General features: G+C 34.3%; 1 protein-coding gene across 1 annotated transcript in view; it reads right to left on the reverse strand.

Annotated features, from left to right (window-relative positions):
- Positions 1 to 17,562, reverse strand: part of LG14H8orf34 (linkage group 14 C8orf34 homolog) — a 307,880-nt gene that overhangs the window by 198,293 nt on the left and 92,025 nt on the right. Inside the window, 2 exon segments of the mRNA XM_074318665.1 lie at positions 4,498 to 4,664; positions 14,343 to 14,515. Of these exon segments, the coding sequence (XP_074174766.1) occupies positions 4,498 to 4,664; positions 14,343 to 14,515 (340 nt within the window).

Below are 17,562 nucleotides of genomic sequence, written 5' to 3' on the forward strand. Positions count from 1 at the left end.
AAGCCCCTCTCCCTTTTTTTAAACATAACTGAGGGACAGCACCCATTTCTCATTAGGTAAAATGAATTTTCTTATTTTACGAACACAGGTGCTTTTTGCTTTAAGAAGCTTCCTATAAAAAAAATAAAAAAATAAAAAAAAAAACCCCGAACAAGAATGAATATTTATTTTCAAAATGCAAAAGAATTTGTCAGAGGATCATTTTAATGTAATGAGTCCCAGTAGAAAATTAAGTTTATATTTTACATAATTTGGTAAGATACTGAGGTTTCAGAAACTCAATTACTGTATTCTGCAAAAAATACAGTATAATTATACTTGTTCTTAATTATTACATTTAAAACAAGTGAAATATAGTTGCAACCACCTTGTATGTTTTGGTAATATAATATTAGTTTTAATTTTTATATGACTATGAGCAAAGACCAGAAAGTATAACACAAAGTGACTAATGCTGTTTTTTATTTTTAGCATCTCTGTACTGTGATTTTTAGATTAGGATCGTCAGTAATTCTGAGAAAGCCTAAAAAAAACTTTTTAAAGTAATATCTCATACTAAAATGTGTAAGAAAAATAGTTGTGTCTTTCAAATAATTCTGATGACATTTTAAAATGAGTACAAATTATAATCAAACATGTAATTATAATTAGCATTTCATCAAAAATACGATGAAAATTGCACGTAACGTAATGAAATGGGCTGCTCACATTTACAAGCTGAAATATCTTTGAAACTAATAAAGTTCCTCAAATTCTCTGTGAGTATTAATAAAATAAAATATATAAAGATTTTTATAAGTATCTTGTACCATTGTAACCTGCCTTTCCATTTTGAAAAATTATTGATTTTAATAACTTAAAAACATGAAGATTCTTTATAATGCTTTATTCACTGTGGTCATTAATTTCTAGCATAATTACTGAAATATTTGAGAATATCTTGTGTTTGAAGTTGAGAATTACTTAATTTAGGGGGACATGGCAGATCTTTTATTCAATATCTTCTGTAATTACATCACCAATATCAGAGGTGCTTAAAATTGTTATATCTTAAAATTCCACAAATTTGGACATTTTATTCCCTGATATATATTAATTCCATATTAAGCTACTTTTGTACTATGAGTCTGTGACTAGTATTTAAAGCGATCCTACAGACACTATTAAATCTACTTTAAAAATTACAGATGGTATACTATAATATTTTCACATACCCAATACATTTAGAAATCCACAGATATATAATTAAACAACTGTGAAGAATTAAATACTAATTAGTATATATTAACAATGCTAGATTTCTTAATGAACAAAATATGGATCAGTAGTTTTTCTAACTTCTATTACTTCAACTTAAAGCCTTTTCCCCCTGCCTTCCAATCAAACAATTTTAGTGAGGAATAATTCTTTGTTATATTAACATAAACTAATAATTATACCTTTTACTTATTTATCACTTGGAAAAGTTTACAGAGTGCTCCTCATGCAGAAGAAATATTTTCAGCCCATTAAATCTTGGCGTAGACAATGATGACAATTTAAACCCTTAAGACACATAAGCTGCAGCAAACTCATTCTACACAATGTGGTAGATTCAAAAAGATATTTTAAATACCAGATGTCTCTGTTTCATTTTCTACTGACTCTATGTATTAAAATTGGATTTCATGTAAATTTTCAAGAACTTAGTATTAAGTTCTATAGTAAACAAAATTTAAAATTCTATAATAAACAAAATGACGGAAACCTAATATTAAAAGGACTGTGAAGGGAGATGTTTTGAGTGTCTAAATTGATTAGGAATAATGCACCAATGGAGTCCACTGAAATCCAATAGAACATTAACAGAGATATCATGGCTATTCAAGATGTCAGGTCTTAAAAGAGAATAACTTAATAATCATTCTATATTCTATCCATACTTGACATATTCATTTATTACTATATCATGATGGAAAAAAAGTCTTAGCTCTATATTAACTGAAATTATTCATGTACTGTTTGATTTCTTATAAAAGATAAGCCATTACTTTAATGAAAGACATAAGTAGCACTATAAGTAATGAATTTACATACACTATTTACTTTTGAAGAAAACCCTGGGTCTACATTTTAAAATAATTGAATGATATTAATGGATCGGCATATTTGGGCTTTCAAGTCAAACATAGTTCATATCCAAATGACTTGCTATTTAATTGAACTTGATGGGCAAAACAATTTTTTTAGGTAGAATTTACTGCTGTATCACCTTTGTTCACTGAGACAACTAGGCAACAGAGAAAGCTACACATGGCATTGTTTGAGGGACCAGCCCAGTGGACTTGGCACATTCCATTGTATGGCAGGAAACCTCATGACCTATAGGTCAGCGTTAGTACATCGCCAGACATCAGTGCTGAGATATAAAGAATTACATGGATACAGTCCAAACCTTAAACTATTTCTCATGCTTCAATATGCTCAGACCACAGGCTAAAAGTCTAAATAAGAAAATAATAATAATAATGGCGATCAGCTATTAGTTGCTCCCATAAAGTAGACTCCAAAACCCAACCTTCTGGTTTTCAGCTTGGGAGACTGGAAACAAAAGAGAGCAGCTGAGATCTAGGGGGAACGGATGCCGTGTGGCCTCCCGAGTCTCCTTAAAGAATCCCAGGATATCACTGAAGTTATATTAATTCCCTCCCCTCTGCCTTGCTATTCCTGAGGCTATCAGGAATCCCGACGTGATTTTGAGCATGCCTGGAATTTCTTCCAAAAAATTCTGTTGGCAAGATAGGGTATAGCTGCCTTCATGTGGACATCAGCTGATCATGAGCTGCCATTTACAGAAAAGAAGGGAGAGGCGGAGATTGATACAACTCAGTGTCAATTCATTGTTACAGATGGAATCAGACGAACAATTTACAGGCTGTGTTGGAGCACAATTGCAAGAGTTCAATCCTATGGGAGCACACTTTCAGAGTTCATGACCACACTCTGTCTGCTAAAAGCGCATCTGCTTGTCCTGGACTCACCAGAAGAATTGGTTTCTTTAGGAAACACTCCCTGATCATCATCCCCTACTTGTGCATTAGGCTTTATCCCTATAAGCAACTGTGAGCCTAATCAAACTAGCCCCGTAGCAAACACTGCTAGAGTGATGTATTTACATTTTTACCTTGAACACTAGGAGGTAAAGCTCTTGTAGAGACCATGATTATTTTATTTTTGTGTCCCCAGGACCAAGCCCACTGCCTAGCACATAGTAAGTGCTCAGTAAACATTTGTTGAATGGAAGTTGAATGAAGAAGGTACCACCACCATGTTGCATATCTGTCACACTAATGATTTGGAAGTGAGGAGATAAAATTCCTTAACCAACACCCAGACCTACTTGTTCTTTAAAAAATAAAAATAAAAAAAACCAATGAAGTGGAAATGTCATGAAATAGTCTCCTCAATGCTGGAATGGATGCAGTTATTATAGCATCAGGAAACATCAGTGAACCTGTCATCACTGACTAAATAACACCTTTCACGCCTATGCATGGAGACCCACACCATTTATTATGATAGCATTTTACTGCTATAAATGTTTGAAACCAAGGAATCTGTTTAAAAAAAGAAAATTAAATATATGTATATTTCTTGGGCTCCATAATCTATATGTTAAACTTACTTGAAACTTTCAAATTATTAGATTATTTATTCTCTTACTAGTATATTTTACAAAGTATTGAAAATTCTTGTAATTATTTAGAATAGAATAACTGATATCATTGAATTAAAAAACACATTGTTTTATATGTGGATAACTTTCTCTGAAATAAAATTTCATTTCTTCTTTTGGGAAAATGGTTTTCCAAAGGGAAGTTTAATTTTTAAAAACTACTATGAAAAGATCTGTGATAAAACAGAAACATACATTTACTTCATCAACAGATATAAAAGGATTTCCTACATATATAACACTAACAAGGGTTTTACGAAAAGTAATGAACCTGTAACAACATTGAAATCTCTGCAAACTTTCCTGTCATTTATGGAACACATAAAACATTAATTTACTCTCTGCCCCTTTAAATTTTGCTCTATTTTTCTAAAACACCCTTGAAATAACAGGGGGACATCTTAGGATGAGGACTGAAATATGTACTTTGGACACATTTTATAGACAAAAGATGTAATCAAGGCAATTATAATCAGAGAATAAAGTAAACAGATGACTCTTTATCACAATTGCACACAGAATAAAGCTTGATTAAATAGTCAGAAGGTAAAAGGCTGCATATACAAAGCACAAAATACAGTCTAATACTTTGCATGCTTAGATGATTTAAACTCAGTTCTCACATAACTCTTCATAAAAGTCTAATGTAAATAAAGTGAGTGTTAAACTCTTTCTTTCCCTTAAGACAAAACTATTCGGAACTTTTAAAACCTCTTAACCACTACACATGTTTACAATGCCAGAGAAGAAGAAAAAGAGAAATTATTAATGTTTAAAATTACCCAGCAATTCCATTGCATCATCTTCGTTATCAATATCTTCTTCTGTTACAGACGGAGTCGGGCTGTGAATGGACTCGAAAGAATCCTGAGAGAGCATTGCTGCCAGAAGTTTCTTATGTTGCTGTTGCTGTTGTTTTAATCCCTTAGTCTTGAGTTCCACCTTTAAGCTGAAGAAATATTTACGTGTTAACTTTCAGTGATGATGACATGATGTATTAGCTGTGGTAAGTAAAGAGAATCTAGACACATTCCATTCAATTATTTTGCTATGCAAATGTATGGACATATTAGCAAAACTTTCCTCGAGGAAACTGGAAATATAGACTCTGTCTTCTTTCTTAGACATCTTTGGTAACTTGTTAACAATTTTCCAAGTGGGTATAGAACAAATGTTTTTCATTTTCATAAAGTCCAGCTTATCAATTATTTCTCTCATGGATCATGACTTTGGTGTCGTATCTAAAAAGTTATTGTCATACCCAAGGTCATATAGGTTTTTCTCTTGTTATCTTCTAGGTGTTTTACAGTTTTGCATTTCACATTTAGGTCTACGATCCACTTAGAGTTAATTTTTGTGAAGGGTGTAAGGTCTTGTCTAGACTTATTTGTTTTTATATGTGGATGTCCAGTTGTTCCCGCACCATTTGTTAAAAAAAAAACTATCTTTGCTCCATTGTATTGCCTTCGCTCCTTTGTCAAAGATGAGGTGACTATATATTTATGGCAATTTCTGGGCTCTCTATTCTGGTCTATTGCCTATTCTTTTGCCGATATGCAACGTCTTGATTACTGTAGATTTATAGTAAGTCTTGGAGTCAGGTAGTATCAGTTCTCTGATTTTGTTCGTCTCCAATGTGTTCACTATTCTGGGTCTTTCGCCTCTCCATACAAACTTTAGAATCAGTTAGTTTATATCCACAAAATAACTTGCTGAAATTTTGATTGCGTGTATATATATTTTTAGTCTTTTTTTTTCTGTTGTTCATTTTGGATAAATTCTATGGCTCTCTCCTCACATTGAATAATTCTATCCCGCCATCTCCACTCTATTACTGAGTCCATTCTACAAATTTTAATTCCTGTTATTTATTTTTTCAGTTACATAATTTCCACTTGATTCGCTTTTATTATTTCTATTTCTTTGCTGATATATTGCATGTTTTCATTTGTTTCAAAAGAACTTATAATTGATTGTGGAAGCATTTTTATGGTGGTTGCTTTAAATTCTTTGCCAGATAATTTTATCTGATTCATCTCAATGTTGCCATCAGTTGACTGTCTTTTCTCATTTAAGATGTGATTTTCCTGGTTCTTGGTATAATTGGCGATTTTTTTTTTATTGTAGCCTGCACAATTTGGCTATTATTTTAGGAGACTCTGGGTCCTATTTAAATCTTTTATTTTAAAAGGCAGCCAGCCACCTGCAGTGCATGACCCGTTGTAGCTTGTGGTCCCAGTAACAGTTTAATTTTCATAGCTCTTGCAGTGCTGTTTTAGTCTGCTTGGTTTATTCGTGTCACTGTGGCTCCCATTGGTCCCTACCAGTGTTGCCTGAGGGGGAAGAGTGGCAACGTCAGGTGGTACATTTGCTGCCTTTAGGTAGGTGAAGGGAATACCTGACCATGAGGACGAAAGGTTCCCCATGCCAAGCTTCGCTCTGGAGGAATCCCTCTTACTGGTGTCTTTTTGTCCAGTAAAAGACACTGAACTGTCTGGTGTCTTCAGTGGGGAAGGGGAGTCTGAAGACTGGCAGGAGAGGACAGTGTGTCCCTGAGCATTTACTGTCTGTGAGTTTCTTGTTTGATTCCCTTGGCGAGTGCCACTAGACTCTCCTGATATTGTTGGCAGGACACCTGTTCAGCCAGGGGGAGAAATGAACCTATCCGGGCCACCTCCTCTTGCTGGTTTGGGACTGGGAAATGCCAGTCCTAGCTTGCCTTGTGCTGTTGGGTGGGAGATCATAAATTGCCTGCCATTATGTTGTTCCTCCAGTTGTCAGGGGCCTAACCTCCACCTTCCTTTTTACATTTTTCACAGTGTGAAAGTTAAGTTACTTTGGTTGCCTCTTGCATCATTTCCAAAGTTTACAGTTATATTTCATGGGGAGGAGCAGAGAGAAATGAGTGTGTGCCATCTTTTCCAAAACAGAGGTGACAGATGACTTGTTAATTACAAAGGGCAAATGACACCTTTACAATGGAGAAATCAAGTGATACCTCCTTAACCACGTAAATAAACTCAGTATCATCAATACTGGGACAAACTGATATTACGAGCCTCTTGATATGATAAAATGAGGAAGTATACAATATCACCTACATAGAATTCTTGCCAAAAATGTTTAACCTGAATTTAATCATCAGGAAATAGACACATCCAGATTTGGAAACACTTGCCTGCGCCCTGCAAAGATGACAATGTCATGAAGGAAAACAAAGGTGAAAGCCTTTTCTAGATTACAGAAGACTAAAGAGACTTGACAACTGAACTCCACACATGATCCTTTATTGGATGCTGGATTAAAAGGAAACAAAAAAACTAAGTAAATCTCTAATTTTCCCAGTAAACATCCAGAATAGACTTTACTGGGAAAATTAGTGATTTTCGAATATGGACTCCATATTAGATAATTTTACACTGTCATTGTAAAATGTTTTGATATGTTAATGATATAATAGTTGTATAAGAAAATATCCTTATTCTTAGGAGATGTATGTTAAAGAATCAAGGAATTAACATGTTACAATATCTATAACTTATTTTCAGATGGCTCAGCAAAAAAAACAAAACAAAAATAGAATAGATTGATCCATTACCAGAGATAAAACAAAGGCAAAATGTTAGTTGGTGAATTTAAGTGGAGGGTATGTGGATATTGATATTACTATTCTTAAATTTTCTGCAGTTTAATACTTTTCAAAGTAAAAAGTTGAGGTAGAAAATAAGAAAAAATATATGAAGACACACTCTTGCCAACAATGTTTATTTCAACTTTAACTTCCATCCTAATTTAGGTTCCCAACTTAAATAGGAACTGTTGCTAAAATGTTGTAAAATTACATCTCTTTTAAAATAAATATTTATCTTTATTTAGTAACGATCAGTGCAATTCAAATTCAATTAAAGAGAATTATTTTTACACTTTAATAGTAGAGATAAAACAAATATTCCTTGCAAATTAATGGAAGTTTCTTTAGCCCCAATTTCTTGCTATGGCAAGATTGTCCTGAGTAATTTCATTTTGTGTCTTTTCAACAGAGAAATAATATAACAATTTAAACATCTTTCTTGACTAATGTTATTCATTGAGAAGTAAACAAACAGAACAATTTGTAGTTTGGATTTCTTAGCTGACAGACCTAACGTGCTAAATGGAATTTAAATCTACATCATTTAACTGAAGTCAAATTATTTTCAAATAATGATATTCATTCTAACTTTAGCTCTGTTAGCTTTGACTATGAGAAAGATATGACTATCGCTTTGAAAGAGAAATGCCTGCGGATTGTAGAAATGAAAACTGAACTATGAGAGAGGAAATGCACGCTGCTACAGCGAAGCAGAGGTCTTGATGCAAACAAGTGGTGGGGAGATGGGAGAAATGGTTTTGGGGTGTTCCTAAGATCATTGGGGTTCTGGGACCCCTCTTGTCCAGATACTGCACTTAAATCTTAATGATAGTGGGATTCTTAGAACTTCTCCCCGAAGAAAAACTGCACAGCAAAGCCTTTAAGGGCATAGAATTTGGAGCAAGGCAGCCTGGCTCGGCTACTTAACAGCTATCCAATCTTGGGACAGTGATGTCACCATTTTGGGACTTGGTTTCCTTATTCCTAAAATAGGGATAATAAATTTTTCATGAGGATGAAATGGATTAAGATATGGAATGCACACAGAGCAGTCTCCAAGTGGTAATTAATGTAATTATCCTAATTATCTGTGCGGCTTTTCTAGACCAATAACATCCCACATAGAAAGGGAACCAAGAAGAGGCCTTAGGCCATATGGAAAAGAATAGTTAATATTTCAACTTGGTGTTAACACACTCTAGGAACCCATTTTGCTTTGATTTAAAACGGTAACTTTGAAACTGAGATCAGATGGAAAGGGACAGTTTAAAGTGGCCAAGAGTCCCTTCCTTCCCCCAAAGTGCCTGCCTCTCCAGGTAGACACTCCCTCCTCCCCGTAGACACTCCCTACTTTCTGACCATGTGCCCTCTTCTTCCTGATCCCACTCTTCCTGGGGTGCCTGACCTTGCTCCATTTTGTTTCACACTCTGCTTCTGAATACAGGTGAGCGAATGTTCATTTTATATGACCCCACACGCTCTTTGGTGGAAAACTGGATGATTCCTGTTTTGAACTATCCTTAAGCTTGTTTAGTTCACCATAACCGCCTCGTAGGCAGAACCTGTGTCCTCGCTCTTGACTCTAGTCAGAAATTAAAGGGTTCTCTTTGCATTAAGGGCCAGGTTGTTGAAGAGATCATAAAGTTTCACACTTGCTGTGTTTTGATTTATGCAGGAGATCTCTGTCTTTTTTTCATATGTCTAAATGTGATGTTTGTATCATTTATTTAGCAGACATTTAATAAGTGCCTGCTATAAGGCATGTGGGCAATGAGCTACAGAAATAAGACATATATTCTTGCCATTCTCCTCACTTCTAGGAAGTATTCTGATTCTAGGAATTTTTTGTTTGCTTGTTTTAATGCTGGTTTCACCCAGTATCTAGCACATTACCTTTTGTTAGTGCTCAGTAAATATTTAACAAATTCACTTTTTCTGTTTGAACCTCATTTTTGAAAACCACACTAAACAAAATAAGAATTAATGTAAGTAGATGTATATGAGTCTTCCAACTTGAGAGCGATGAAAACCCAAGGAAATGGGAAGACTGGTAGTGAAGCAGAAAGAAAAACATGAGGCTTGGAGTGTGGAACGTAAGGAACAAATGGCAGATTACAGAGGCAGGACTCCTAGTCATCAGCTAGCAATGACCAAGACCATTTCACGTGGGTTGAAACAATTGTTTTCATTAGTCACATTAAAATATGTGGTTTGGTCATGAAGATAGTGCAACGAGACTTAAACACTGATTTAGTCCAAAATGTTGCCAGTTTCATGAGTCCATCAATGAGTCTATGAGTCCACATTTTGAACATACAAAAATGACATCATCAACATTCTGATAAAAATGTGAGATTTAGTTACATACTTTCTTGGCTTTAAAAAGAAATGTGTGAGTCCTAAGGTATAATTTTTGTGTTTTAGATAGTGTTAAGGCTTCCGTTCTTTGATTCCTTTAGGAGATTAATTTTTGATTAATCCACATTCTTTATGCTTAAAATTGACATGTTAGAATATTCCTAAATTAATCAGTTTGATTTAGGCTTTGCCACATGTATTACATATTTTCTATCATGTCCACAACAGTCAAAATCTGACAATATTAAGGTTCTTTGTTCTTGGACTTCTTAATAAGAGTGCCTTCCATTCATTTTCTTCCTTCTTATTCTGGTTTATTTTCTATCATACTACTTATCACTACTCGAATTTATGGCATATATTTGTATATTTTCCTATTGTTTGTTTCTTGCTGCCAATAAAGGGAAGTCTAAGAGGAAGAGAATATTTCCATTTCCAGCCTTTGTTTATAGATCTAGCAAAAGCAATTATGAGTTTTAATAAAAAAGGAAGACAACAATAGGAAGTGAATTTGGCTTTTATTTTAATAATACATATTTCTAAGTTGTAAGATTTTAAAATTTATTTTATGGCATATTTACCATCTAATAAAAATGCTCATTTAAATAAAGCCAGTTCACCAGATCTATAATATTTATTGATATTATTCTTGTTTTAATAAGGTAGTTCAGCTTGGAGGAAGTTCATTAGGCTTTCAAGGTTGGATGAGCTTATGTACAAATTCACATTATGATTTAGCAAGTAATTTTAGAAAATCCATTATACAGCTATTGCAGCATCTAATTCAGATGGCTTAAAATAGAATTATATAGGTTTATTAAACTTAAATTTTATTTGCATTTATATTATAAATGTGTGTTATTTTTTAATAACTTTAAATGTGCCATGGACATATATGCTTTCCCACCAAACAGCTAGATAAGCCATAGCAGTTGATGCCAAACTGTAGTCTATAACAATCTTGGAAAGTCTTCAGTCATTCCCCAACACATTCACCTCTCTCTTCTATGAATCCCTCTTTATTTCCTTGCTCAGATGCTTTAATTTCTTCCTTAAACTATTTAAATTTAGAATCTCTTTGAGAATCTATGTAAGATGTGGTAGGAAAATGTCCATATGCACATCCAAACATTTTGCACATAATTTCAAGAGATTCAAGGATCTCTTGGGTCCATCCAGGAGCCGTGTAGGGGTCATGGATTCCAGGTTAATAACTCTTGTCTTATTCTATTAATGTCTCCATATTGCCCTCATAATTGCCTTTGTTTTAACTAGCGCTTAGCCCTTTGGGTGACAGTAACGTATACTAAGTTGTTGACCCTTTTCATACAATGTTGTATTTGCAGGAACTAAGAAAGAAAGTTCAGGAAAGGTATACCATTAAAAAAAAAAGGTTCCAGGAAAAAATTGTGGGTAACATTCTACCCATAAGACTCTTAAGGTTTACTATGCCTTTTATGTAATCCTCTCTAATCTAACAGTGAAAGCCCAGCCTATTGTGTATGTATTAATCTGAAGGGGAAGTTGCATCAAAGATGGAGTGTGGTCATAACGGCCATTCAAATAAGACTTGAGCTTTAACAACAGAAAAGACTGAGATAGGTAAACAGGTACAACTTTAAGACAGACTATAAACAATGCTTCTTATAAATATGCTTCGTTTAGCAGACTCTACTGAAAGTATCCTATGTGCCTCCTTCTTGCATATAACAGATGTCTATCAACAATGACAATGTGCCAATCCCAGTGAAGAAGAAAAAACCGGAAGTCATCTTTGAAAATTAAGTCTTTTCCTTCATGAAGATAGACTATCATTTATTCTGTGAATGTTTAAGACTGTTAAGCGACAGTGTAAGTTCATTACCATTTAAGAGCAACAGGTAATAATAGTACAGTTACAAACTGTACAGTCATTTAAAAATTTCTTCTCAACTCATTCTTATTTATCCAAATCAAATCAACGCTGTGTGAGTTCCTGGTATAAATTCAGAAATCCTGTTCTATATTAGAAGATGGGAGAGATGTAGTTTCTAATCTATATTTTATCACTACTCTTGAAATTTAGTTAAGATACGCATGTATTCTTTCAGCCCTAATGGGGAATCTGAGCAGGATTTCATCACTTTCTTCATTTCATAGGTAATACCTCAACTTGCAACTTAAAGATAGAGAAAAATAAAACTGAAAATAACATTACAAAATAAATATTTGAGAGACAGCTTCATGGACTGAGTTTCTAATAGGTAAGGGATTGAACAAGGATTGCAGGAAAGATTCCCCTTCATTGCATATTCAAGAGAGAATAAGAGCTCACTGAAGTTAGGAAGAAAATAGAAGCACTTACATTGGCAATAAATAGCTCTGATTATTATCATGACTAAATGAAAGCAAAATGAAAGTCGACATTCCTCTATTTTACGTTTAAGAACTAAAGACCTAGCAATGAATAAAGATAAAGGTCTAGTGGCTTTCATAAGTCGGGTATTAAAAATAAAATTAGCCTCATTGACAGGTGAAATTGAGCTGGCATTTCACAAAAGAAGGTAAATGGATTTTTAAAAATGGTGTTCTCCTTATATAGGACACTTCTACTATTTAAATAATTCAAAAGTTCTTTCTCATGGAAATAGACTCAATTTTCTATATGCCTGAAGCACATTAATAAGTATTTTGAATTTCCTTCCCTCCAGCCAAGTGATAAGTCAAAGTAAAAAAAAGGAAAAAAAAAAAAAACCTTGAAAGCTATTACATTGTAGAAAATACAATTTTCTCCTTGAAAAAGAATAGTTATTGGTTGCTGATAAACTTAACGTGGCATACACAAAGTCACTATGGCGATGCTATGCACAGGAAAAGCTCTTCTAGTGCTCAGCTACTGACACAGAAAGTTTCAGCTCCCATCACATCTCACGTCATGATATTTAAATCTATTTTCTCAATCTTGGGTAAGCCATGCTTCACATAATGCTTTTTGGCTCCAACTTCCTTATAGAAATTTTCATTTTTGTTTGCATTTCACTCATTGCAATTAGTGTTACAAAAAATGTCTGTTCTGAATATATTTTTCTAATAAATATGATCTGGATATTTCACAGTTACCCTTCTGCCAGCATATGGAAACTTAGGGCAAGTCTCCCACCACCATTTTGAGCACCACAGGTCTGAGTAAAATAAAATATGAACTTTCAAATCTACAAATCACAATAGTTTCAAACATCAAACAAAGAAAATGTGAATAATTATGTTCAATCATAGTTATCAACTCTGAAGTCAAATGGTTCTAAACCAAGGTTTCTTTCTCTTTATATTCCTCATTGACTCCACTTTGTATAGTTTATTATACATTTAATCGTTTTCCTTTTCCTGTTGACTAACTATATCTCTCTGGTACATCAGAAATCTTCCCTCTCCAATTCTTACTTTTTAATTAAATTTACTGGGGTGACATTGCTTTATAACATTATATAAGTTTCAAGTGTACAATTCTGTAATACATCATCTGTATATTGCATTGTGTGCTCACCACCCAAAATCTAGTCCCCTTCTGTCACCATATATTTGACCCCTTTACCCTCTTTATCCTCCTACCACCCTGCTTCCCCTCTTATCATGTTTGTTGTGTTTGTCTGTGAGTTTGTTTGTTTTGTTTGTTTGTTTGCTGCTTTCTGTTTTATATCCCTTGGTCTCAACGAGTTTTTTGTGAACTTGACCCCAAAGGCAAGGGAAGTAAAAGCAAAAGTAAATGAATGGGACTGTATCAAACTAAAAAGCTTCTGCACAGCAAAAGAAGCCATCAACAAAACAAAAAGGCAACAACCGAATGGCACAAGATATTTGGAAACTTATCTCTGATAAGGGGTTAATATTCAAATTATATAAAGAACTCATACAACTCAACAACAACAAAACAAACAATTCAATTTAAAAATGAGTAGAGGACCTGAACAGAGACCTTTCTCAAGAAGACATACAAACAGCCAACATATCTATGAAAGATGCTCAACTTCACAAGCTATAAAGGAAAAGCAAATCAAAACCACAATGAGATACCACCTCACACTTGTTAGAATGGCTGTTATCAACAAGAGAAGAAATAATAAGTGCTGGAGAGGTTGTGGAGCAAAGGGGACCCTCGTACCCTGTTGGTGCAAATGTAAATTGGTTCAGCTACTATGGAAAACAGTATAGAGGTTCCTCCAAAAATTAAGAATAGAGCTACCATATGACCCAGCAATCCCTCTTCTGGGTATCTAACCTCCAAATTTAAAAGCATTTATTCATAAAGATAGATGTACCTCCAATTCTTAACAGTCAGCCACTCCCTGCCCAAAATTATATATAGTAGATCTCAGCCAACAGCTTATGTCCTTGAACTTATTTCTCTATTTGGTATTAGTAGCAAATACTAATCTTCCTAGATGTAAAGAAAAAAAATCAAAACCCAAACCGAAAAGCAAATTTAGTAACACTCTAATTTTAAAACAGACAAATTAATGCTTATCTTATGTGGAGTCCAACATAATTTTCTATATAAAATTGCTGAGACTTATTTCAACAAAACCATGAACTTGAATTTATTTTCCTTTTACCTTCTAATGACTAATCATGTTCAGAGTCGTAGAGGACATCTCATCTTACCTTCCTGCAGGGCTGGAGCTACTGTCCTCACTTTCCCACTGTTCATTTTTACTTCTCGGAATCGGGGGCTGTAGCATTTCAGCAGCGAGTGGGTCAGCATCATTCTCTTCTCTGCCAATCCATTCTCCGATCACACGGGGTCTCAGAAGAGAAGAATTAAAAGCCGCTGTTTCCTGTAGAGGAGAAAAGAATGTGCTGCCTTAGATGATTTATTCGGGTTAACATGTCAACAGGGAAATAATTTCGTCTAGAGTTTTAACTACTTTCTCAAATCAAAACGTTCCTTTCTTCTTTCTGAATTGACTTAAAACTTCAGTTCTCTCCATCTCTACTAGATGACTTGATGTGATTTGTGTTGATTCCCGAATGTCGCTGTCACAGAGGACCCAGGAATGGGGTCGGCATTCGGAAGGCTGCATCCGTGTTCTCAGGAAGCAGGTACAGAAGGAGCATTTGTGATAGAAGGAAGAGTATGTTGTAAGGCCCATGTAGTGACAGAGCTTGGTACCGCTGGGAAATGGTGATTTCACAGGGGGGAATTGGAATGGGGTCAGGAAATAAGGACATGGGGAGATGGGGGCGGAAGGGTGTGTTGCCTCCAACTGTGAAGCATTTGGGAATTTTAGGGATCCCCTAGAGGTTCGAAGCAGGGTAATATTAATGACAGATATGCTATGCTAACTCAGAAAATGTTAAACTGATCTCTCTTCATAGACTCAGATATGACGCGGCTCTTTAAATGAGATTTTAAATATTATAGCATTTAATAATTTAAAATGATATGAGAATACTGAATGTGTGTAATTCCTTAGGGATATCTCAGTAAATGAAAAAAAAGGGCAGGTTAAAAAAAACAATACCTATCGTATGATCTAATTTTTGTTTAACAATTCATATGGATGTATACCCATCATTCATACACTAATCTATGCATTTATTTATTTTATTGTATTTTTAAGAGCCACTATGTGCCAGAAACTGCTTTATTTGTTGGGAAAAAATGACAAGACTAAAATTTAATGGTCTTAGCTGAATGGAGGAACTATAGGTTAATTTGAATTTCTTCTTTTGGCATTTCCATGCTTTTTCATTATTCTATGACAAATATGTACTTGTCCTCTAATAAGAAAAAAACGTATTTTTAAAATATCTTGATCTGAGGAACACAGGCTCTGCTTAAATTATATTTAGCTATAATTTTTAGTATTACGAGAATCTCGAACAATTCCTTAAAAGTTTTCTGAGTCTTTACAATTCCCTAAAATATTATACAAATACAATACAAATACAGTATTACAATATATACAATGTAATATTAATTAATATGCAAATATAATACCAAAAGCAACATGTGAAATATGTTTAGGACATATTTGATGAATATTTATCCAAATAAGAAGTGACAGAAAGTAGTTGGATATCTTAATATTGATTCCCAGCCCACATGAAAATGTAGTGGCTAACTCTTACTAACAGTGTTTGCATAGCAACTCATCTGAGTTCCTTCTGTATTTATGTTCCCAGAGTCAGAAAATCAAAGCACTATCAGTGGCTTTCAGCTGTGAAATCATGCAATCAAATTAATGTTCTGAAATTACTAGAGAGGCATATTCATCTGCCACAACTTAATATCATTTGAAGCACAAGAATTAAAATTAAATTTTAAACCTAAATTTGCTTCTAAAAGCAAACTGAGACAAAGACATGTTTTAGATTTTTTTTAAAAACATCTATAAACATATTTTCAGCATCAGAATCAGCTTTGGCCCGTGTGTCTTTGAAATGTGACTTGTTCTCTGAATTCCACTTTCTCCAGCAGTAAAATGGCAACAATGGGAATTACAAAACCTACTGGAGCAGATGACTTCGTAGGGTAGCACAGTTAAGCCACAGGATTCTGTACGCATGCTAGACACGTTTATTTAAGGATATGGATTGCATTCAAACCACTTCTCTACCTGTGATGTATCTGGGGAAAAAACAGTAAACCAAATTGTAGGAATGGCCAGTTGGATAAGTAGAGATGTTTGGTTGTAAATATGGGCAGAGAAACAGAGCAGAGAATTGATGGGGCAGGTTTCATCCCATAAAATTTTATTTTATAGATAGTATAGGTCAAAGATTGGGTAATTAACTCAATGTTATTAATCTTACTTATGTAATGGGGCAGAATGGGCTTAGAGATTTGTCTTGCTACAGGTTCAACAGATAAGAACGGGACAAAGAAACTGACCATTGTACCAAGAGACATGAGTGGATTCGGACAGTATAAACGAAAATGTAAAATGGGATTTTAACTTGAGTATAATCAAAAAGTTGAGAACTACACAGAATCAGAAAAAAATCTCCATGGTGGCTTACTGGAATATTCAATTCAATGAGAGATGCACTGCTGTTGGAATGTAGAGCAGAGAGAGAAAAAGGATAAATGGTTTGATAAGCAGTTTATTTAACTCCGATATTTAACTAGCCGATATTTAGTGAGAGATAGCTGAGGAGCAAAGCAATACAGAGAGCTGCAAACAAGGTCAGGGAGGTTCAGGGGAGGGGACATTTTACAGGTGAAAAAAATGTGACTCCATTATTTTTATTTTTTGGAATGCACAAAATTTTTTTGTTTGTTTTTTTATCTACCCCTTTCTAAAATTATCATATCTCTAAAAGTTCTTGAATATAGTCTATATACCTGTAAGAGATTAAAATAGCATATTTTGCTTTGGATATATTACTTATAGTTGATTAAGCTAAGTAAATATGTTTCCATAAATCTTTATGAAAGGATTTCAGTGAAGAGAGCAGTTCTTTACCTATAACACACCATAAACATCAGTACGTGGCAAAAGAAAAATTTTAAATGCGCATTGAATGAACAAGTTTGTGAAACTATTTTAAGTACATGGATAAAAAAAATCATATAAGATTTCACTTCTAAACAATGTAAATTCTAATTATTTCTTCAACATGTACAAATCACATTCCTTTGTCTTCCTAAGGCTAGGAGTCCCTAGACATTGACATTCTTAAGCAAGTAAATAAGAAAAGCATTTCCAGTCAAAAATGCTCCCAAAGGCCCGAGTTTTGCTTAGTATTTCCTACTAGCAGGCAACTAATTGTCCAAGCAGTTACCTTAGACCAGGCCTACTCTCTCCAAGCAGCCTGCTCCCAGGGGTACCCCATAGTGTGTGTAACTGCTCTGACCACTGGTGATCAGCATGGCATT

This window comes from Rhinolophus sinicus, linkage group LG14 (genome assembly GCF_036562045.2).
Source record: "Rhinolophus sinicus isolate RSC01 linkage group LG14, ASM3656204v1, whole genome shotgun sequence".
NCBI lineage: Eukaryota > Metazoa > Chordata > Mammalia > Chiroptera > Rhinolophidae > Rhinolophus > Rhinolophus sinicus.